The sequence below is a fragment of the Astyanax mexicanus genome, chromosome 19 (genome assembly GCF_023375975.1).
Source record: "Astyanax mexicanus isolate ESR-SI-001 chromosome 19, AstMex3_surface, whole genome shotgun sequence".
In the NCBI taxonomy this organism is placed as follows: Eukaryota; Metazoa; Chordata; class Actinopteri; order Characiformes; family Acestrorhamphidae; genus Astyanax; species Astyanax mexicanus.
In genome coordinates, this window is record NC_064426.1 from 7,535,686 (window position 1) to 7,558,930 (window position 23,245).

Sequence of the window (23,245 nt, forward strand, 5' to 3'; positions counted from 1 at the left end):
ATTTTATTAAGATAAAAAAATATATATTATTGAGGATACAGGGCACTGACCGCTCTGTGTCTCTTAACCAATCGTGGAGCCGGTTCAAGGAGAAAGTCCCGCCTTTCAGGAGAAACAGCCAATCAGGTTGCAAAGGAGGGTCAGTGTGGGGAATCCCCCCGTCGCTGTGAGTTCAGGCAGCTAGTCGGAGCTGCTGATGTTAAAACATATCTGGATATTCAGCGATTTTTCTTAAAGAAAGGTAACGGTAGGCTAATCATGTAAACTGTGATGAGATTTTTCTGATAGCTGCTTAAAAATACTCGTCTCCGAAATAAAACACAGATTAAACCTTTTAAAATAAAAAAATTACAACTTGTGACTCATCTGAACCAGAAATGTGGAGAGGACCGAAATTAACTGAACTGATCAGGGGTGGAGTGATCAAAAGAAAGAAGTATTAATTAAAAATTATTAATTGTGTAGGCCCCTTAGGACTAATTTTAGTAAAAGCTCATGATACTATTTTAAGGTCACCTACAGTCATTTTGCAGAATTTGTGGACCCCTTGTTCAATTTTAAATCTAATATATAAATAAAAATATATTATATAAAAGAGTGCATTTATGCCAAAAAATACATGAAATCTTAACTTTTTTAAAAATATCTAGAAAAGGGTTTTTAATTTGGCTGTATTAAAAGAATGACATATGTAGGAATGTCCACAACATTTCAGATCCTGATAATCTAATTGTAGTGTGTAAGTGGTTCACATGTGGTTATTTGAGATTTTTTGTAAACCTGTCTTAAAATGTAAGGGATACTGAATCTTCGTTGGGCTGGTGGGACGACTTTAAGCGGACAGAGGAAAATATCCCTTATTTTTAAATCTAAAACTTGACAGGTATGGTTTTGAACCTGCATAAAATATGTTTGTACGTTCTCCCGCGCGATGGCGTCCGCTCCGCCTGGAGAGACCACAGTAAAGTTAGTTTTATTTTTGATATTCGCGTTCTCTGTGCTAATAACTTTTAAAGGGAGGATGTTATCCAGCAGATATTTACATAATCAGAAAAGTACGACATCATAGACCTCCAAAACGTCTCGCTCTCAGAACAGCATCTAAAAAGTTCTGGTCAGGGTTCTGCAGGGAAGATCTCTGAGTAAATGTTCCACTTAGCCTCCTGACAGCAAATCCACTCTGTTGCAGTCGGCACAGCAGTGCAGTCTCCGCATCTGCACCAGGTAACAGTTAGTGTTACCGACCCTATTCACTTGTAGGGCAACCGCTGGCTGCTCCCAGGGGCGTAGCAGCAAATTCGGGGCCCTGTACACTCTCAGTGACAGTGGGCCCCTATCCATGCCAGTACACAAGGAACGTGAGCAAAAATTTTCATGGGCCCCTCTCTCTACTTGGGCCCTGGGTGGTCAGGTCCACTTTTCCCCCCACTACCACGCCCATGGCTGCTCCTCTGTGAAAATTGGAGTTTGTACCATTAATCTGTCTCTTCTCCTCACCGGCTCGAACGCATAAGCCATTGGGTTTCTAGGAACCTGATCAAAATCCCAGTCAGCTTCGTCTTCATCCATAATCTCCACAAACAACAAGCTCTTTTCCTTAAATGTGACCACGGCTAGCTATGTACCTGGGCTCTTCAACCAACCCTCAACCAACCAACACCCTCTCACATCTAAAGACTAATCAGAGACTTTTTAGTTGCAGCTAGTCACAGATTTAAGATTTTGCAATGACTGGGGGTCACAATTTACAAGACTGCAACTAGATTCTTTCTGAGATTATTTCCCCATAATGCTTCATGGTGGACTTTAACAGAAAGAGAAGCTGTTTAACAGTGGAGCCGAAACAGAAGCACTTGGCCTCAGCTGCTTTGGTGTGTGCAGAGTGAATAAAAATGTTCCCACGCTTGCCTTGTGGATTCCCGTAGCTCTCCTACTGGTTCTAGACATTGTTCTCGTCTCAATTTGCGTATGTCGAGTCTCAAGACTTGCGATGATATTAGACACGGTTGATTTTATCAGAGCGCAAGGACACAAAAAAGACTTAAACCTTCAATCCTAACCACCTTACACTTAAAGTTTGAGATGACTCAATTGCAACTCGACTGCAGCTCGACTCTAGCCAGACTCTCCTGATTATATCCCGACTCTGGAAATTTGTCTGTGACTGTAAAATCTTTTAAAAAATATATAAGGTGTAAGGCTGGCATTAGGTGCTTAGCACTTTTTTGTGAAAGAAAGTATTTTTAAGAAAATAAAAAAAATCTGGATTCTTGCAGACGGGGCCTGAGACAAGAACAAGTGGCTTCTGTGACACTGTTTTATTGCATAATAAAACTGCTAACACGTAGTATGCATAAAAAAATTACAAGTTAAAGTTTCTAGTTTAATCACATGTTACAACACTAATGGTAATAAATTATTTTTACCATTTTTTTCTAACATTAAAAAATTAACTATTTAATTAATTTATTTTTTGTTTAATCAATCATATATTGATATTAAAATGGGCAATTGTGTGGGAACCTTTTGGGTAGTCAGTGTCCTCCTTTCAGGAGGAACAACAACAACTCAGAAGGACACTGAAAGTTACAAGGTGGATTATTAGTTTAAAAAAAAAAATTAAAAACATTTTTTCAGCCACGTATGTCAATCAGCCATATATAGAATTTTCTTTATGCAAGAATCTAAATAATTTGATTGGTGCTTAGTTTGAAAATTTAAAGTGAGACTGATAAGGGTTGTTGTTCCTAAATATTCTTACACTTAAAATGCTTAGTAAAACAAACTTCTTATCAGATAAACAATAAGATTGATTGCCTTGAAACTTTAAGTTACCTGTAAATTAATCTGGTATTATTTACCTCATAATTTATTCTAGGTGTGGAGTTTAGTATGTGCACAGAGTAAATAACACCTCCCCTGACTGCGAAGACTCCCATTTGCCAGTCAAGTTTTGAAAGATTTATGTAAAAGTTTCTACTGCCTGCTAACACAAAAATGAGCACCATGCAAACCCAACCCAGCTAACCCAAAAGAAAAGGTCTGTACACTTACCGTTGCCCCATGTTGTCCGGTTTCACTGGAGACAGCAATAAAAGTTTAATTTACTTAAATGTTATTTAGCACACCAGAGCTGCCCACACCTGGGCCAGCCTACACAATACTGGCTCTACCTCTGGTCTGCCAGACACACCTGTTTACATTTCATATTTCATCAGGAGTGTCTAAACAGTTTTGTAAGGGGTCCAATCTGGACAATTTCAAAATACTAAAGAGCTGGCCTTTATTTCAGAAATCTATTTAAAATATGAAAAATACCAAACATACAGAACTTATTTATTAACTACCACATTCCTTTATAGCGGCAGCAAGATATCAAAAGAGTGAAAAATACAATTTATTGCAGATTGCAGGCTTTAACATTTTGATAAAATATTTATGCATAAAACTACATATTTAAAACATGTCAGCATGTCTTCCATAAGTATTACTGATAAATACAGTAAACTGCAAACTAGATACAAGTTACCAAAAAAGTAAATGATATGATGATTGGTATCCATAAAGTTATTAGATTCAGAGCATTTGGCTACACTTTGTGTGTTTGTTTATTTACCATACCCAATAATGCAAGGTGTTGCTGGCAACTTCTGCATCTGAACCTATTTGCCAAGGCATAACGTTTTTTTCTACTTTTTACCAGTATAAGCCAGTAAAGAAGTATCATCTGTATGATATCTCCTGGGCAAAAATCTAATCGGCCTCTCTTAATCTAAAACGTGATAAAAGTATCCAGACCCTGTGTTTGTTTTGGTGCATCAACACTTTTTTTTTTTTAAGTGTGTGTGTTAATTTTCATTAAGATAGCATATACACACTGATTTCTTGATTCTACAGGTCTGGCAGTAATCAGGCCTGGTTGTGGTTCGTGAAACACAAAAAAGTGTGAATAATCACTGTTAATTTATGGGGGGGGGGGGGCATTGTTTAAAAAGTGCTTTAATTATTTACTCTGGCTATATTTGTCTGATATTAAAGTCTGTTTGAATTTTGTTTAATCTAAAAAATGTAAGAAATCTATAAAGGGGACAAATACATTTTCATAACACTGTATGTTCTATAACTGCTAGTAGACCAAGTTCTGGACCCAGATCCCAACCCAGATACAGGGCTGTTTTCACATGTTCAGTATTTTACTTTACTGTAAGATGGCGGTGCCCGGAGATGTAGCTATGCTACAGGTTGTAAAGAGTGTTTTTAATAAATGTTTTGTGCACATAAAAAATTGTAATGCCTTGTATTAAATGTCAGGGGTGGAGCAACTTCAAGCCTAAATAACGGTGTAAAGAGCGATGTATCTGCAGGGGCAAAAATATGCTTTTTTAAAACCTTTTCAGAAAGCTTTTTAACAAGTACTCTTAATCATGTTTTACTACACCCAAAGTCCATTTCACACAGGAGTTCTCCCTCAAGTCAAATTGAAAGCTGAATTAATGTAACTCCTACCATAAGGATTACACATTTGCATTTTCTCTGTTTTGGTGGAAAAATGGGGAAAAAAACATGCCCTAGCTGGTAGTTTGGAGACATAGGCTTGAGATTAGAATGTCTCTTGAAGATGAACTCTGTTGTTTTTATTTGCAATGGCAAGCTTGGCTTTTCTGTTTGTTAGGTCAACAGTTTGACAGGTCTAACAGGATCTTAGAGACAGTCTGTATGTGAGCATTCTTAAACCAATATTCTCAGAAGCCTCCTGCACAGCAAATAACCATGCAATAAAATTCTGAAGTGAGAGAGGCATAAAGGATTTTTTATAATGAAGACGTTACGGTAAAGCAAGCTTACAACAATTTAAAGAAACTTTTTTATTCAGTAAGTTCAGTTAATTGAGCACATTTTAGAGAGTTTCTGGAACAGAGCTTTAAGCTGTACAGAGTCAGCCTACTTCAGGTTAAAAGTATGTTAAATTAAAACAACGATTATACTGCTCTGAAGAATGACAGTACCAAGTACCAAGCAACAGTGATAAATCATAAAAAAGCACTTCTCATGTCCACAGCATCAAATTACTGTGCACTTTAATTCATAAAAAAAAATCACCAGACTAATTAATATTTTAATTACAGGTAATATATCCATTTTTCCAACAAATCTCTATAGTTCAAGCTGAGTATTCAACTAGCGATGCTGTGTTTTATCAGGAGTTCAAAACTGGAAAATGTGTGTTACTGAAACATTACATATTATTCTGTGTTAAGGAAATTCATATTTTGTTTAGTATAAAATGATGAACATTTATAAACTCTTTATAAGGAGCAATTAAGCAATGGTTCAGCAAACATTTATATTGGATTTTCTCAGGATTGCCCTCTGGAGGTGAAACAAACCCAAAAGAGGTTCCTAAGTAAGTGTTCTCCTCTCTATTAGAGATTAAATCATCATCATCATCATCACCACCATCACCATCACTTTGCTAAATTGTTTTTTTTGGGCTTGAAAAATGTGATCTGTATAGAATTTTACATGAGAATTTAAGTTAAAAGTAAATGGACTAGTTCCGAGTTTGTACAACAAAATGTCTAAACTAATTATTAATTGGCAATAATTAAGACATTATTAGACGTTATTCAGAATACTAAGCATTAACATTTAGTGATGTTTAAGAATGTCGTAACTAGGGTCAATTAATAATTAGTTGAGATGACGTTTAATCATATATTACCTTTATTACTGTCATAATAGTATACAAATAAAGAAATTTAAAGTAATTATAAAAAGACAGAGACAGACAGACAGTGATGATGTTTATTTACTTTTTATAAGTGATTCCCACAAGTGACATAATTACTTTAATATTTTACAAAATATATTATTTATATACACATTTATATAAGCTGTCTTTGCTTTCGTCACATCGGTGAAGTAAAAAATTTCTTCTTTCCAGGTTCAGTTTTGGTTTTGGCTCTGGAACGGAGAACATGATCAGAAACATCACATTGTGCGTGTTCATAACCACAAACGCCTAGCAAATATTCAACATGTTTAATATCTGACTCAGTCATCGACTAGGAGTCAGGAGCATCGGCTACATACTGCCAATGGGATAACAGAAAGAGAACCACGGGGCCAAATCACACAAGGGCTACTTATGCCGTTTTACCACATTCTGTTCGCCCGATCATGAAATGAATGTTAAATGCTAGAGGGAGCCAACAAGCCACTAAACCCAATTGGGTGTTAGTGAGAAGAACTTACGGGTTGTTAAAGGCACTTCCCAGGTTCCTGATCCTGCCCTTGATGGAGGTGCTGCCTGGAGTGCTGGTGTATTTATTGAGTTCAGGTGATGTCACTGGTTTGAAAATCCGGTCTAAAGGACATGATCAACAATATGTTTGTATAGTCTGGACACAAAAATCTGAATAGATTTGATCAGAGATACAAATCTGACTTGCCTGCAGCCTGAACATAGCCTTAGATGCTCTTTTAAGTGAGCTGCTTAAAGTAAAGATATATTTTTAAAGAAAAAATTATATATACACACACATTTATACAAAGTACATACACTATATAAAAACTGTATGGAAAAAAAGTATTGGGACTCATACAGAAGCTTTTTTCTTTTCAGGATGCTGTTCAAAACCCATGAGCATTAGTATAATGTCGATCCCCTTTTGCAGCTCTAACACACTGCAGTTACTGAGACACTTTAATACATGACCTATTGCATTGTTGTATTTTAATATCGCAATATATATTATGCAGAAAACACAGTGGTATGTCATTTTTCATTTCCAATATCATGCAGCCCTATAAAATATTGTGGACAAATCTGGTATCCACTTAGAAAGAGTGCGGTGATGTATTAAAGAAATATGAACAATGAATTTGAAAGATCTGTTCATAATTGGATTACAGCAGCTCAAATGTGACTGGATTTGGATTTTAGCTGTAATAGAATCTGCACGCTAACCGCACTGTATTTTCAAACTATAAGGCACACCAGATTATAAGGACCACCATCAATAATCATTTTCTGGTCCATCTTCATACATAAGGTGCACCAGATTATAAGGCGCATTATGAGACACTAGTAAGAAACAGGGGTTTCACCATGTTTTCCTCCTAATTCAGCAGGTCTCAGCGATGGGTGGAGAGACCTGTAAAGCTAAACTAAGTTAAGTAAACAAAACTTAAATTCTTAAAAAAAAAATAATAATAACAATAATAATAATAATAATAATTAACGAGCGCTGAATGTTACTCTACACAAATTTCTCTCCTAAAAATGTTTATTTGGGTGAGTAAAACTTCCATTTATTAACAGTGAGCTTAGATTTCCATATTTCCACTAAGGCTAGCCAGCCATGCTTAGCGCTACAGTGAGGAAACCCTGAGCAATCTGGTGAACCAGGGCGATATTAGCTAGCGGTTTGCCCCACATAGCTTGTTTTAACCTGGTAAACATGCAGACTACAGGCCACCAATACTCATCTCTGAATAGCAAAAGAGCTAGCGCGGTTAGCGGGAAATGCTAACACTGCTCCTGCAGTGCTAGCAGCAGGCTAAAGGCCACAAATACTCGTCTCTGAATAGCAAAAAGCTAGCACGGTTAGCAGGAAATGCTAACGTTGCTCCTGCAGTGCTAGCAGCAGGCTACAGGCCGATAATACTCATCTCTGACTAGCAAAAGAGCTAGCGCTTAGCGCAGTTAGCGGGGTGACGGTACTGCTACTTACAACCGGACTGGTAAAATTCATGCATAAAGCTCACTGGATTATAAGGCACACTGATGATTTATGGTGCTAAAAATTATTTTTTGATTTCTCAGTCTGCACAAGCATGAAAACAGACTGTAGTACAGTAAATAAGTGAGCAGTGTTTAACACACTCGCACACAATCAACTCTAAACACAGCATGAGGTCCTCACCTCTGTTTGAAGTTGAAGCAGCACTGCCAACATTGGTTTCCACCACAGATGAAATGACCAGATCACTCTTCACAGTCAGGAGACCTTTCCAGTAATTTGCAGGGAAAGAAAGCAGACGCGCAACCACCTGCAACAAAGGCGTTATTTTATCATCAGGGTCCTAAAAAAACATTTTGTATCTTCATTTTTTTTTTATAACTTTGGAAATAGTGTGAATCTGAATCTAATGTGAAGTTGTTCTTTATATTCGGAATTTATGAAGAATAGACAAATTAATATGATAAAAAAATTACTTAAATAATATACAAATTCTTAATAAAATGATGACTATGAAAAAGGTATTTTATAGACAACTGTTCATCCAACTTTTTAAAAATCTAACATGCACAAAATTAGCTCCACCCATTCAGCCTACAGCAGTTTAATCCCACCCACTCAAAGAACAATTCAGAGGTTGATGCGGTATTAACTGGGACTGAACTTCTAACCTTGGGTTGTGTGTTGATGTCCTTTAGAATGGTCAGTGAAGTTGGCTCCTTCATGCCATGTCCAATTATGGTGGGCCCAAACACACGGGCCAAATTATTCTGATCCATCTGACACAGAGGACTCTGCATAACCCTGAATGAAAGGGAAAATGAAAGAGAGAAGAAAAAACACCCAAAGCAGTTCAGCTTGTACAGCAGTTTGGCCCCACCCATCAGCTTATACTGTGTTCCCAATTATTATGCAAATTATATTTCTCTCAGATTTTCCTAAATGGTCAATGGAAATGACAGTATAATTTCTAAGTTAAGTATATATCCAATTTTATGGAACAAAACTGCCAAAGATAACAGTATTTTTTTATATAAAAAAACTCTGCACTGTTCCACTTTATTAAGCAGGCCACAGGTTTCAAGCAATATGGGGAAAAAAAAACTGGTTTTTGAAGTAGCTGGTGCCTCTGGAGTCCTGCAAACCTCAAGATGGATGGCAACCATGGCCCAACTAGGTTGCGACACCTGCAAGGAGGGGGCGGAGTCATGTTTTGGACCAGAAACATCGGGAGAGAGCTGGTAGCCCATTTAGGTGCCTGAAGATGTGAAAATGGCCTTAGTAAAGTATATAGACTCATCACTTTCTTCCATGGTACGAAAAGAACCACCATGCCTTCCGTCGCAAAATCATCTTCATGCATGACAATGCACCTCATCTCATGCTGCAAAGAATACCTCGATCATTGGCTGCTATGGGCATAAAAGGAGAGAAACTCATGGTGTGGTCACTATCTTCCCCTGACCTCAACCCTATCGAGAACCTCTGGAGTATCATCAAGCAAAACATTTAGGAGGGTGAGAGGCAGTTCACATCAAAACAGCAGATCTGGGAGTCTATTCTGAAAATCTGCAAAGAAATTCAGGCAGAAACTCTTCAAACATTCACAAGATCAATGGATGCAAGAACTAAGAAGGTGATATTAAAAAAAAGTGATTTTATGTTAATATGAAACTTTGTCTGTTAAGATGTTTTTGATTAAAATAGCTTTTGATTTTAGTAAAAGTACTAATTGATGCTGCAAAAAAAACGACTATTTGCATTTCTTTACAACCTATAAAATGTTTTAAAACTGTTGTGCTAATAATTTGGAACAGTTCAGATTTTTTAAATAAAAAAAATACTGGTTTATTGGGAGGTTTGCTTAGTAAAATTGGATTTATACTTAACGGGTCATGACTTACAAATTATACTGACTGTCATTTGCATTGACCATTTAGAAAAAAAAAACAAGACGGCGTTTAGCTGCATAGTCCCACCCAATCAACCTACAGCAACCTTGCTGCGTCCATTTTGTCCTATAGCACGTTAGCCCCTCCCATTTGGCTTGGAGAAGTTTGGTGCTACCAATTCATCCTACACTACTTTAGTGCCACCCCTTTTAACCTACAGTGCTTTAGCCCAACCAATTTAGCTTACAACAATTCAGCTTAACCCAGTTGTCCTGATTCCACCATTTCATCCTAGAACAGTTTAGCTCTACCTGTTCATTCTTAACAGTTTAATTCCATCCATTTACCCACCGGCGGTTTAGCCCTGCCCATTCAGCCTACAGCAGTTTAACTCTACCCAAGACAGCCTACAGCTGTTTCTGCATACATCTGTTCTACAGCAGTTAAGCCCCACCCATTTGGCCTAGAGCAGATTAGCACAAGTTTTGCTAACAGCAATTTAGCTGAATTCTTTTGTTCTTTAACAGTTTGATCCCACTCTTTCATCCTACAGCAATTTAGCTCCACCCATTAAGTTTACCTATGTTTATCCCCACCCATTTAGCCTTGAGCAGTTGCAGCACCCTTTCTTCCTAAAGCAGTCCTCCCATTAAATCTACAGCAGTTTAGCCCTGCCCATTACTTGTGAAACATACATATGCATCATATAACGCTGTGTGAGTGTGTGTGTGTGTGTGTGTGTGTGTGTGTGTAGGACCTCTGCAGATGCAGCATGAGGAAAGCCAGTGTCTCTCGGTTGGTCTGGGGCAGCTCTCCGATGGCCTGGATCATCCTAGTTGAGCTGTTATCATCGTCAGGCAACTCTGTGAGTGATAAGACAGCCCGTAAGTCTGTCTCAGCCATTCCAACTTGATTTAAGACCCTATTAAACATACTGCATATAGGGATTATATCCATGCTGTTTATGGTGGTACACATACCACACTTAGAGAACCCCTGTTTGCCATTTAGAGGAAATGACTTTAAAGATGAATAATTTTGATTATAGGCAATGTTAAGTAAGTATCAAGAGACATTATATTTATCTTGGCATAGTTCAGAGGTCACTAATAGGTAGGCCACGCTTGAGGTCCAGACACCCTAGCAGACATATAGGATGTCACAGCAACTACTTAGCTACCGCCTAGCAACAGCCTAGTAATCACTATGCAACATCATGGCAACAGTGTGAAATACCTTAGAAACTGCCTTACCTTGTCACTCTAATATCATTACTTCAGTGGTAGGGCTAGGCTGTATTGTGGCACAACATGGTCTTAAAATGATTAAAATAACTAATTGTCACATTTATTATGGAACAATATATAGAACAAACAAAAAAAAACAGTACCAGATGCTTCCATGAAAACTCGGTGGAGTTTAAAGGTGATGAGGGGTTCTCTGAGTTTCCGCAGGAAATCTTTAAGAAGGCTACAGACCACATGGACCTCGTCCACTTTGTGCAGCATCAGTGGCCCTTTACGGTTAACGTAGCGCTCTCTGAGCTCCTTCACCATCCGCTCTCCACCTGGCACACGGTATATACCCTTCTGCAGCAAACACACACATACAACAGAGGTGTAAGATCTGCAATATATTGAGATATTTAGTTTTGAAATACTAACTGTGTTGATTTTTAACTACTACTTTACATGTAAAGATTGCTGTCAGACAGAAGTTTATTTTTGTCAGGTTTAAAGCTTCGCCCACTAGATGGCAGTGTTGTACACTAACAGATCATAAAAAGTAAACTTTTCTTTTACTTAGATTTGATAAATATGTTTAATATTGTTTAAATCAAATTTTAAGGAAAAGATTCATACTATCACAGAATATTGAGCTATATTGTATTATTTTGGTGGTGGGTCATTCTCAGTACTGCAGTGACACTGGCATGGTGGTATGACTGTAGGTCAGTAACAGCAGTGCTGCTGGAGTTTTTAAACATAGTCCACCATCAGCGCCCTGTGGGCAGTGTCCTTTGACAATGATAAAAAACTAAATGATGTCTGACAAACATATGAGCTTCTGTATCTGACTTTTCATTTCCAAGGTGGAGCAGCTCGGTAGGAGTGTGTGGACAGTGAGTTAACACAGGGTTTAAAAACTCCAAGGAGGTAGTTATAACATGATGCTAGATCGGTGTATAATGCATGCTTTAAACTCTTTAATACTGTTTAGAAATTGAAGAAAGTCAAGAAGTTAGTCTGATTAATAAGAATAAATGTCACCTCCTTCAAACCCCGCCTCTCAATTTCTTGTACACACTGAGTGATGAGGACTGGAACTTTGGGCCGTGTGAGCGGGGCGAAGCTTTCCAACGTTCCCTCAGAAAAAACAAACAAATTTATTCAACATTAGTCAATGGAAATTGCATATAAAAGCTGCCAGAGTAGATAGACTTTTGCTTCTGTCAGAAGTCGTCTTTCTTTACTGCAGTAACAGCATATACTGTATTTTCTGCACTATAAGGCACACTCGAACTAAAATTCTTTAATTTTCCCAAAAATCATCAGTTCGCCTTATAATCTAGTGCACCTTATGTATGAATTCTACCAGTCAGGTATTAAAGAGCAGTAAAGCCACTCTTCTGAAGTACAGCGTTATACAGGAGTTTCAGTTTAGTTTTCCTGCAGTATTAGCATTAGCTACTAACCGCGCTAAGCAGTAGCTCTTTAGCTGTTCAGAGGTGAGTATAATCGGACTATAGCCTGTGTGTTTACCATATTAAATCAAGCTATGTGGGACAAACCGCTAGCTAATATCACACTGGGTTACCAGAACACTCAGGGTTCCTCAGTGTATCACTGTAGGACGAAATTAGCCACTAATTGTGGCTAGCGTTAGCCGCTAATGCTAATGCTTTATCTTGGCACAGTAGCATTTTCTTTAGAAAAAAACACAATTTTTTCAAACCTTTTAAGACTTTCACCTAAACTGACTTTCAAATAAATGTATCATACAATTTTAAACATTATTGTTGAAGTAAAGCTGCAATTTTAAAAATATATTAACGAATAAGAATCAAAGAACAAAAAAAAGAGCTCCAGCTCTCCCATCTTATCGTGTTGTGTTGGTAATTCTGCTGTTTAAGCAAACTTCTTTTTCTTCCAATTACTGTGACTCTCTCTCTAAAAGACTATATTATAAAATGCTATATGTTTAGAATAATGCAGAATAAGATGGATATGCTAATGCTTTATTCTTAGTGAAAATCCAAGCTTACTGTAAATTAACTGAAGCATTTTACTCACCCAAATAAACAGTTTTCAGACGAGAAATTGTGTAAATAAACATCCAACACTTTTGTTTACCTAACTTAGCTTAGCTTTACCGTTCTTGCCACCCCAGTGGAGAGACCTGCTGAATCCTTACTTGTGTTGCATAATCCAGTGCACCTTATGTATATACAAAAATATATAACATGATAATAATGGTTTCCTCAGTTTATAAAGATACATGCTGATCATGTTATGAAGTAATACAGAAAAAAAGTATTGGCCTTAATAGTCCTTTAACACAACTGAACTAATTAATAAGAGCAGCTGTCTGGATACAGAGTTGGTTTGCTGTTACCTCACTGGAAGGAGGGTGTTTTGTACTGTGGGCATTAGGAGAACATCTCTCTAGACACAAGTGTTTACACTCAGGATGGGCCACCACACGACAGTCTCGACACTTCATCACCATCTTCCCAAACCGGACTCTTTTCCCACAGGGCAGACATGTCTCAGGATGGATAACCTGGAGGAAGAATAAGCAAAAGTTCATACCTTACTTTACCCACATTTTACAAATTTAATAACTTCTTATATACAAAAAATCCTACAGTTTAAACCAGACAATAACATTCAATGTTTCTCATAGACCACTGTCAACATTTAGTCATTGGCAACATGTTGTTTATGATTATTTATGGCACTCCTGGTGTAACCTCAAATAGCAATGGCAGAAATGTATAGATTTATCCATCACAGGGGAGTCTTAGGAAATTTAAAGCTCCTTTGATTCAATATAAATATCTATATTTGATGCCACGTATCGAAAATGTATTGCAAATAAAAGTGATTAGATTGATATTTCCCCACCCCTAATCAGAACCTTATTCATTGAACATGAGTGGATCCTCTGTATTATAAGTACATAAGGTATTTTAATCTTTCGAAACACCAATATTTCTATAAATGAAAATACATTTCTGTTCCATTCACAATAAATAAAAAAATAGCTAATTTTATGCAATGGTGCAGTAGCATCTTTAGAAAAAAAAAAAAACATTTTTTCAAACCTTTTACACTGCAAAAAACTAAATCTTAGCAAGTGAATATTCTAAATTTAAGGCAATAAATCTTATTTTCTTCTCTGATAAGACATTTTGTCTTACTAAGCAGATTATTTTGCTTATTTTAGAGATAATTCTCCTAATTCTTACTTAGAATTTGTACCTTATTTTAAGTAATGTGAACTCAAAATAAGCACAATCAAGCAGCAATAAAGTTATTCTGATTGTGTCCAAAAACAGTGACTATTTTTCTTACCCCATTTTCCTTAATGTACATATGTTTGTCTTAATTTGCATATATTTTGTCTAGTTTTTGCCAATGGATTTTTTGCAGTGTAAGTCTTCTCTTGAACTGACTTTTAAACAAACGTATCATACATCCTTAAGCAAATTATTGTTGAAGTAATTCTGCAATTTTAAAAATATAATGAAAAGAAAATCATAAAAACTAAAAATAATAAAAGAGCTCCAGCTCTCCCATTTTATTATGTTGTGTTGGTAATTCTGCTGTCTAAGCAAACTTCTATTTCTTCCAATTACTGTGACTCTCTCTCTAATAGAGTATATTATAAAAGTCTATATATTTAGAATAATGCAGAATAAGGTGGATATTACTATATTTAATAAGGTTTCACCATTTCTTAATATATTCTTAATAAAAGATTGACGAACAATTGCTTCATACTAAAAAAAAGGCAGGTGTACAAGTGTGAGAGTTCTTACAGTTTTGGGGTGGAACACGTGCTGCTGGGTTTGGTCCACAGTAGAAGTGGGCTCTGGAGTGGGGTCTGGAGCAGCTCTGGGGGGCTCTAAGGTGGTCACTTCCATCTCTGTGACCATATCTGCTCTGGTTACATCACTGGAGGACCACACTGACGTCTGCTCTGTAACACACATTGCCTCGGAGCGCTGTGCTGCCTGGGACTGGGATTTACTGGAAGCAGGTGGGAGGAGTTCAGTTCTGGTCCAGCCCGGCAGCTCTGGGAGCTCCTGGGTGATGTCAATCACCATGTGAATCTGACCTCCGTTGTCGGGTGTAGTGACCGATGCTGTAACAGTTGTGGTCTCTATTTCCTAATGATGAAAATGATAATAATAATAATAATAATAACAATAATAATTAATTCATAAATACAAAAAGCACAAAACCATAAAATCAGTGGAAAATCATCTCAGTGTGACCAAGATTATCCTGTCTGGCTGGAACAGAAGTTCTACTGCAGCACCAGAACTGAGATGTTTAATAATGTTCAGAGTGCCCATGCTAACGCCTGTTCACCATCACACACAATTATGACTGTGCAAGTGTTGGAACTAGACTTTAGAGTAATGACTATGTTTATATTTTAAGGGCTTTAAATTAAGATTATGTCCAGGTTTAACCCCTAATAAAAATATATTTTTCCATTTATGGGCTACAGGATGTAGGTGATACAAAACCCTTTTTTTAATGCAGTAAAATAACTTATTCACATTCTGAAAACTTTGAGGGTTTGAAATCTCCTACAGGACAATTAGAGAAGCTGCCTGTTCTCTCTCTACTCCACTTACTGATCTGAAATTATAAACAGAAATCAGCCCAAATTCTGCATGTTTTAAAATTGATGTAAAAACTAGACAAACATAAAGAAACTAAAGTTTTGAAGGACATGGACTGCTTGATTTATATTCAGGTAAATATAAATTTTAAAATAAAGGTCAGGAAAGAGCCAATCTTATGCTTTTATTCATTATATTTTGAGATAAGCAGATTTACTTTTTTTAAATTATGGTTTAAAGTAATCTTCCTCATCAAACATGAAAGCTTTTTATGTAACGCTTGAATAGAAATCCTCAAGATTTAGTGGTGTAATGTCGACAGACAATTGATCAAAATCTGGGCCTGTTAAGGGGTTAAAAAAATATTTCATTAAAGTGAAGGTTAGGTTTATGTGCAGATTTTAAAGGCTTATAAGGGAAGCTCAAGGTTTAAGATAAGATTTATTTTTTAGGGGGTTAAAATGAAGGTTAGGTCAGGTTTAGAATTAAATTTATATTTTAGGAGCTTAAAGTAAAGCGTAGGTCAGGTTTAGATTAGGCTTATTAAAGCCAGTTTTGTCAAGGTCAGGCTTAGGTGTGTAGGTGGTTTTATTTGGTATTGAGGTCAGTCTTGGGATCAGGTGTAGTTTTTTTGGGTCAATTTCAAATCGATAAGACATCTTCACCTTTTCCATTTGCCGTCCAGCAAGGAGGTCCCCAGAACGTCCACGACCACGCTTCTGCATCTGAACACCAACGTTAGGCCCCATGGAGGAACGCTTTAATATTATATAAGTAAAAAAAAAAGGGAAACAGCCCATCACTTCATCACTCTCCCAAAAACACACAAGCAAGGGGTGGGGTTATCCACTGCGCCACACCAACCAACATAGTGGACACTCACTCTTTTCTCACGAGCTCTCGACTTCAGAGGCTTCACCACTGCCGAACTCTCCAAGTCCTACAGATACATCATCACACAAAACAAACAGCAGTGTAAATTTGTTCCAACAAAACATGACAACTTCATAGTTTTACCACAGTTTGAACAGAATTTATATACTGTAAACAGCCCTCATTCACATATTACGACATTTTTGTTTATTTGTCACTAATTATTTCATTCTCCACACAGATCCAATTACAAATGAATCTTTCCACTCACCAGGTCATCATCAGTTCGGTCGTAGCTGATGTCTGAATGAGACAGAAACGAGGACTCATCGATCACTGATAACCTGTGGAAAGATCCATAGACAAACAAAAGGTACAGTATGTGACCCAAGGTGCCTTCCATCAGTCAACAGAATCAGGCATTCTTCACTTCTTTCTAAATATGAATAATTGTTCTTTGTTTTCAACTTAAAAGTTCCACTTGACTTTGTTCAGTCTGAAGAAAAATCAGAGGATGAGAATGAACAGGTACTTGTAACAGCAACCAAAAAAAAACAGTGATTCCACTACATACATTTTGCTAGCATTGCAGCTCCAACCGTGCTGAGCTACAACTACTATGCCCAACCCAGTTTTAGCCCTGCTCAATCCAGCTATTAGCATCACAGTTCCTCTCCTGTCAAACCCCGGCTGTTAGCACTGCATTAACCAGCTCCAACATTACTAAACCTGCCTGATGGGTCTGTTAGCATTGCAGCTACAATCCTGTTGAGCCCAGCTGTTAGCATCTAGCTCCATAAATATGTCATTAAATCTTTTGCAAATTATGGCTACATATCATATCTCGACATGCTTGATAGTTATAGGGGTACATCTTGATAGTTTATCAAGTACATCTTGATAAAAATAGAGATTTTTTATTTTGCAATACTGTTTCAACTTTTTAAAAACGCAGTATTGTTTTTAGATGTGACTTAAACAATCACAATATCTTGCCTTGCTTACAGTTTCGCAATATACTGCAATATATCGCATAATTGTAAACTGTATTGTGATGCGTATCGTATTGCCAAATTCTTGCCAATACAGAGCCCTGCTTAAGAGAAGTGCAGATATACAATAAATATGAGAATGTTAATAAAGTATATAATACATGTGTTAATTTATTAAATTGCTCCTTTAATTATGATGATGTTTATGTTTATGATGTTTCTACAAATTATTTAGATTGCACTTTTATTAAAATCATACACAGATAGTTACCTGTGTACTAGATGATCTATATGGTTATTTCTTGGTTCTTGCATAAAATAGCTTTAAATATATCAATATTTGTAACAATTTATTGCACCACCCCAACTAGACAAAGAAAACACTGCTATTTGCAATGAACTTTTACCACTGCTGATAAAGTAGTGAGCATGCTGTGTGTGTTTGTGTGTGTGTGTACCTCCTGGTCCTGCGCTGAGTAATGTTGGCTCCTCTGTGATTGAAGTTGGCCAGCATGGATTTCTGCTCATCATTAAGGCAGGCACTTGATTTGCTGTCATGGACAAGTATATCACTCACCAGCAGCATCTGCCGCTCCTGTGGAGGCCCAGAGAGAGAACCGAGTCACACGTCCATAGTGGTAGTGGTTTATTTTTTTTTTATGTGCCACACTTCATCCAATTAAACAGGACTAATTAGACTTTCTAAAATCAATTGTGCCATTGATCAGTATGTTTTTAAGCACTGACAACGTGATATCTACTGTATATTTAGAGATACAAACGAATAAAAGTACAAGAAAAGTTTGTTTTATGTACATAGAACATTGGGATCAACAGAGCATCATGAGAGTATGTCATTGCTACCCATGCACAAAAAAAAAAATACAAAAGTACAGCTCTGAAAAAAAATTAAGAGACCACTTCAGTTTCTGAATAGGTTTTTCTGATTTTGCTATTTATAGGTTTATGTTTGAGTAAAATGAACATTATTGTTTTATTCTATTAACTGCTGACATTTCTCCCAAAATCAAAATAAAAAAAATTGTCATTGAAAGCATTTATTTGCAGAAAAGACGCAGAGCTTTTAGACCTCAAATAATGTAAAAGAATACTCATATTCATAAAGTTAAGAGTTTAGAAATCAATATTTTTGTTTTTATGCATTTTGACATGTTCTTCTCCACCAGCCTTACACACTGCTTTTGGATAACTTTATGCCACTCCTGGTGCATCCTCCTCTTGATTATACTCCAGAGGTTTTCAATTTAGTAAAATTAAAGAAACTCATCCTTTTTAAGTGGTCTCTTATTTTTTTCCAGAACTCTATATAGATATATCAGTATAGATATTTTCTAACATCCCTAAGCTCTTCCTTCAAATTAACTGGACATTGGACCTCCAATGGCCCCGTTTTAAATGCACAATGGCAACCCATACCAGGTACAGATAGTCGGCCTCTGCCTTGTAGCGCCTCTTGATCTCCACGTCGACCTGGTTCCGGGCGTGTTTCAGTTGGACCTCCAAAGCGGTGCGGGACACTTCTGATTTAACCAGCAGCTCCTTGTATTTCTTCAGCTCCTGTTCTGAATAGAGCCATTTCTTCCTGACCTCCTCATAGTGTCGCAAAGCCACAATAAACATCTCTAAACGAAATGAAACAAATATATATATATATATATATATATAAATATATGATTGCTTTGCCTATGCCGATGTTCTGACCTTTAAATCTGAAGAACTGATTTCAAAAATCATTCCCTAGTGAAAAAAGGTATACTTTTACGTTATTTTGGAACCAATAATTTGTATTAATTACAACTTGTTTGTAATTAGAAACAAATAAATTTGCACTAAATTTATTCAAAGTATACTAGTTATGTTATTTTCGACACTATTTAATACAATTTGAGTAGATTTGTGTAAGCTGTCCAAATGAACATTAAAAACATAGTAAAGATGTGATTAAAATGTAGATTTAACATCACATTCACTATGAGGTGTGTATATAAACAAGAGCAAGCTATCTCATTGCTGCAAGGATCAGTTAAAGTTATTTTACCTAACTTTTAACTTACATACAATTTTAACTATAATTTTAACATATATAAAAGTTCATCATCACAATTTATTTGTTTTACATAACACAAAATTAATGTGTTGGTAGCAAAGTTCACTGAAGTAAAATTTCATTGTAGAAATATAGTCTCATAGAACACATTAGGTAAAAACATTTTATCATAAAAATAACAGTTTCATAAAATAATACTAAGCATATATTTTTACTAAGTACATCACCAGTACAAAATTAGCACAGCCAAATAGAGTATGCCATTTTCAAAAGTAATGAAATACAGATTAAGCAGATATAAAAGTATATTTTTTCTACTTATTCCACATATAGTTCAAGTAAACTATTATTATTATTATATTTAAATATACAACCTTTTCACAAGGGTTGATTAAATCATCTTGTAAAACAGTTAGCATTAGGGCTAAGCATAAGTGCTCCAATCTTTACTGCTAAGTTCGTCTGTTAGCTAGTATTAAGCTCCGGTGTTTTATAGGTCAGAGGTCAATAACTAAAGACTGAAGTGACCTAAAAACATTATCCACGTAACATATCAAACCAGAGAACCTACTCAACTAACGAGCACAGTGCTGTCCATCTGTTATCAAACATTAGCCATTAATTCAGCTTGGAAAACAGTTAGCATTGCCATGGAGTTTAAAGAACATCCAGTATTTTATTTCATAATTTGACTATTCTAGTCTTGAATCTCCTGAAAATAACCTCTGGCACATATGAGAGTCTCCTATTTTTTTTTTTTTGTCCAAGAAGGTTGGTGCTAGCTGATTCACGAGAAACAAACATACAGAAGCTACTTAATTGTACAGCAGCCCACTAAAAATCACACAGCAGCCATGTAATCAGACAGAACTCTACTAAACATATATCAGCCATCTAATTGTACAGTAACCTTCTAAACATATATCAGCCTACTTACAGCAGACATTTAATTGTTGTGCAGTCTGCTTATTATACATCCATCTACAGCTCTGAACTCAATTAAGAGATCACTTCAGTTTCTGACTCAGTTTCTCTGATTTTGCTTTTTTTATAGGAATATGTTTGAGTAAAATGAACATTGTTGTTTTATTCTATAAACTACAGACAACAATTCTCCCAAATTCCAAATAAAAACAGAATTTTAGAGCATTTTTTTTTAGAAAATGAGAAATTGCTGAAATAAAAAAGATATACTGCAAAGTTTGAATTCATAAATGTATCACAGTTTACTTTTTTGATTACTTTTTGCCACTCCTGGTGCAAAATTCAAGCAGTTCAGCTTGATTATATTCCATATTATCAGCTTGATTATATTTATGGTAAAATAAAAAAAAACTCCATCATTTTTAAGTGGTCTCATTTTTTCCCCAGAGCTTTATATCTAATCATACAGCCCATAGACTAAACTGTACAAAATTAACCACATGATTACAAAATGTAAGCATATATGGTGTAATGCACATCATATGTCCAAAGTATCCAAACAGTGATTCAGAATATGTTTACCTATTCCTGACACAGGTATTTGCATGTGTCAATTATCTACAAAAAAAGCCCTTATCAACAAAACTAGGTGCTCTAGGTGCAAATACAACCCCATTTCCAAAAGCATGAGGGTGGTGCATGAGGTGTGTTAGTGTGTGTTGCGCTGGTATGAGTGGATTACACAGCAGTGCTGCTAGAGTTTTTTTTTTTTTTTTTTTTTTACATCCCTGGGTGCACTCTATTACACACTTCTTCCCAAGCTGCTCCACCTTATGGAATGTCAGAGACAGAAGCTCTAATCAGTTGCTATACAGTTGTATTGGTCATTCTCCAGCAGCACTGCTGTATCTGATACACTCATACCAGCACAACACACAATAACACCTCATACACCACCACAATGCTAATCAGTGCTAATCACTGCAGTGCTAAAAATAAATGACCCACCACACAAATAATAATAGCTGCTATGTGGTGTACTATCATGTGGGATCCTAAGCATTAAAAAATATGGTGATAAGAAATAAAGTATACAAAGAAACAGATCCAGGACCACAGTCTGTGATTGCAGAAATACAAAAGTAGCCCATATGGTCAATTGGGCTATAACAATAGATAATGGGTATAGAAACAACGGAGGTTTTCATAATATCATGCTTGGTCAGTGCATATTAACTATATAAACCACTGGCATGTTCACAACCAGAAGTCACATGACCTAAATCCAATTAAATATTAAACAATAAACATATATTTAGCAGAAAGCACATAAAAGGAAACCAAATCTTAGCCTAAGAGCCTTTGTTTTATCCAAAAAAAAAAATTTGCAGCATGGTGCTCTACATTTTAATAGAGTTTGCACAATGAACAATACACAGAAAATATAGGTCTAATCCTCAGCTTCTTTTGAAATGGCTTTGGCTGCAGCAAAAACAGGCCTGTATAAAAAGTTGATAGCTGGCCTAGTGCTGATTCAGAGGCCTGTGGTGGAAAAGGTGGAAGTAAAAGCTTTAAACAAAGAAATTAAGCCCTAAAGTTGAGAGAACACAAGGGAATATACTGAGTGCAAAGTAGATTCCAATTTAATAAATAAACTATGGTGGACACAGCAACCTACAGAAGAGTTCAGGAGGTAAAAACATGTTAAATATTGCACTGCAATCCATAGTAAATATAATTACATGATAATCAGCTTTGGATAAGCTCCACATGCTTTCAGTGCTTTTCTGCTTTTATCAGCTTTCAGAATCTCCTAATAAAACAAAACTGATAGAAAATCTAGGCAGTGTAGTGTCATTATTTAATCAGCTAATCCAGCTTTCCAAAACAACAATTTTGGAACAAAATGTAAACAGAGCTCTAGCAAACTCACCAGTTTCATAATTGATGCTCTCGTCCAAGGAAATCCTTTGCAAACACAAACCAAGAACCTCCTTGATGAACTCTTTATCCATGGTGGAGTAAAGTGGAAAGGAAAAGTTGAGTGGAAAGAGGTTTAGGGATGGGCCTGGAGATTTTTTTTTTTTTTTTTAGTTTCTGCACACCATCTCCCCTCAGCATTTCCTACAGATGCTGGTTTGGATTGTTTGGAGGCAATGTGCTTATCAAACCTGCCCAGTCAGAAGTTGGGGCGGAGCTACACCAAACAAGAATGACATTATGGCCACCTCCTTGCACTGGAGTAGGAACCGGGGGGGGGTGGGGGGGGTTCCTACAGGTGGATTTGTCCCCCCCAAAAATGAAAAAATTATATCGTTTCGCTCAGCTCAATAGAACTATTAATGAGGAGACAGACCGGAGCAATCACGGAGCCCGTTCAGGAATTAAGTTCCGCCTCTCAGGAGAAACAGCCAATCAGCTTGCTGTTTTTGCAGCGCGCGGAGGTGTCAGTGTGTTGGTGGGGGGAAGTCCCTCCCTCGCTATGAGATTTAGCAGCGGGACCGGGTTGCAGCAGCAGCTAATTTTAAGATATGGATATACGGCGATTTTTTTTTCTAAAATAAAGGTAATGGTATCTAATCATGTAAACTGTGATGATTTGTTTCTAATAGCTGATTAAAAATACACGTCTCTGAATCAGCACACCGATTAAACCCACTGCGATCAATAAACTGCAGCTGTGTTAGGGAGTTAGCTTAACTTTGGAATTACCTAGATTGGGAGTCAAGGTTTAAGAAAAAAAAATGCCTTGTACCTGATCAGCTAATCACTATTTCATTTTCAAACTGTGTTTATTAATTTAGGATTGCAGGACTTACTGTAAGCTATAATTAACGAAAATTCATTTAGCTAACTATAGTTAGCTAGAAGCTGGATGTAGGGGACAGACA

The 23,245-nt window shown here is 36.5% G+C and overlaps 1 protein-coding gene across 2 annotated transcripts; it reads right to left on the reverse strand.

Annotated features, from left to right (window-relative positions):
* Positions 1–5,791: 5,791 nt before the first annotated feature.
* si:ch1073-416j23.1 (rac GTPase-activating protein 1) lies at positions 5,792–22,603 on the reverse strand. 2 transcript variants are annotated; one of them, XM_022671634.2, is made up of 15 exons: positions 22,288–22,601; positions 18,800–19,005; positions 17,821–17,957; positions 16,642–16,714; positions 16,381–16,437; positions 16,163–16,255; positions 14,682–15,032; positions 13,253–13,420; positions 11,908–12,003; positions 11,028–11,226; positions 10,395–10,500; positions 8,417–8,549; positions 7,929–8,055; positions 6,256–6,367; positions 5,792–5,964 (listed from the first exon to the last, which is right to left on the reverse strand). In XM_022671634.2, the coding sequence occupies exons 1-15, from the start codon at positions 22,367–22,369 to the stop codon at positions 5,910–5,912; spliced, it is 1,995 nt and encodes a 664-aa protein (XP_022527355.2). In that variant the 5' UTR covers positions 22,370–22,601; the 3' UTR covers positions 5,792–5,909. The 2 variants fall into 2 exon arrangements, 1 of the variants encoding a protein (XP_022527355.2); XR_002650207.2 differs by lacking the exons at positions 5,792–5,964; positions 6,256–6,367 and having other exon boundaries at positions 8,417–8,539; positions 22,288–22,603.
* Between the last annotated feature and the right edge of the window lie 642 nt (positions 22,604–23,245).

What these genes read in the sequence shown, in the direction of transcription:
- si:ch1073-416j23.1 (XM_022671634.2), bottom strand. Translation starts at nt 22,369, where the DNA reads ATGGATAAAGAGTTCATCAAGGAGGTTCTTGGTTTGTGTTTGCAAAGG. An exon ending in CGAGAGCTCGTGAGAAAAGA is followed by an intron (nt 16,256 to 16,380) that starts GTGAGTGTCCAC and finishes ATAATATTAAAG; the next exon opens with CGTTCCTCCATGGGGCCTAA. An exon ending in ACATCAACACACAACCCAAG is followed by an intron (nt 8,056 to 8,416) that starts GTTAGAAGTTCA and finishes CCTTTGTTGCAG; the next exon opens with GTGGTTGCGCGTCTGCTTTC.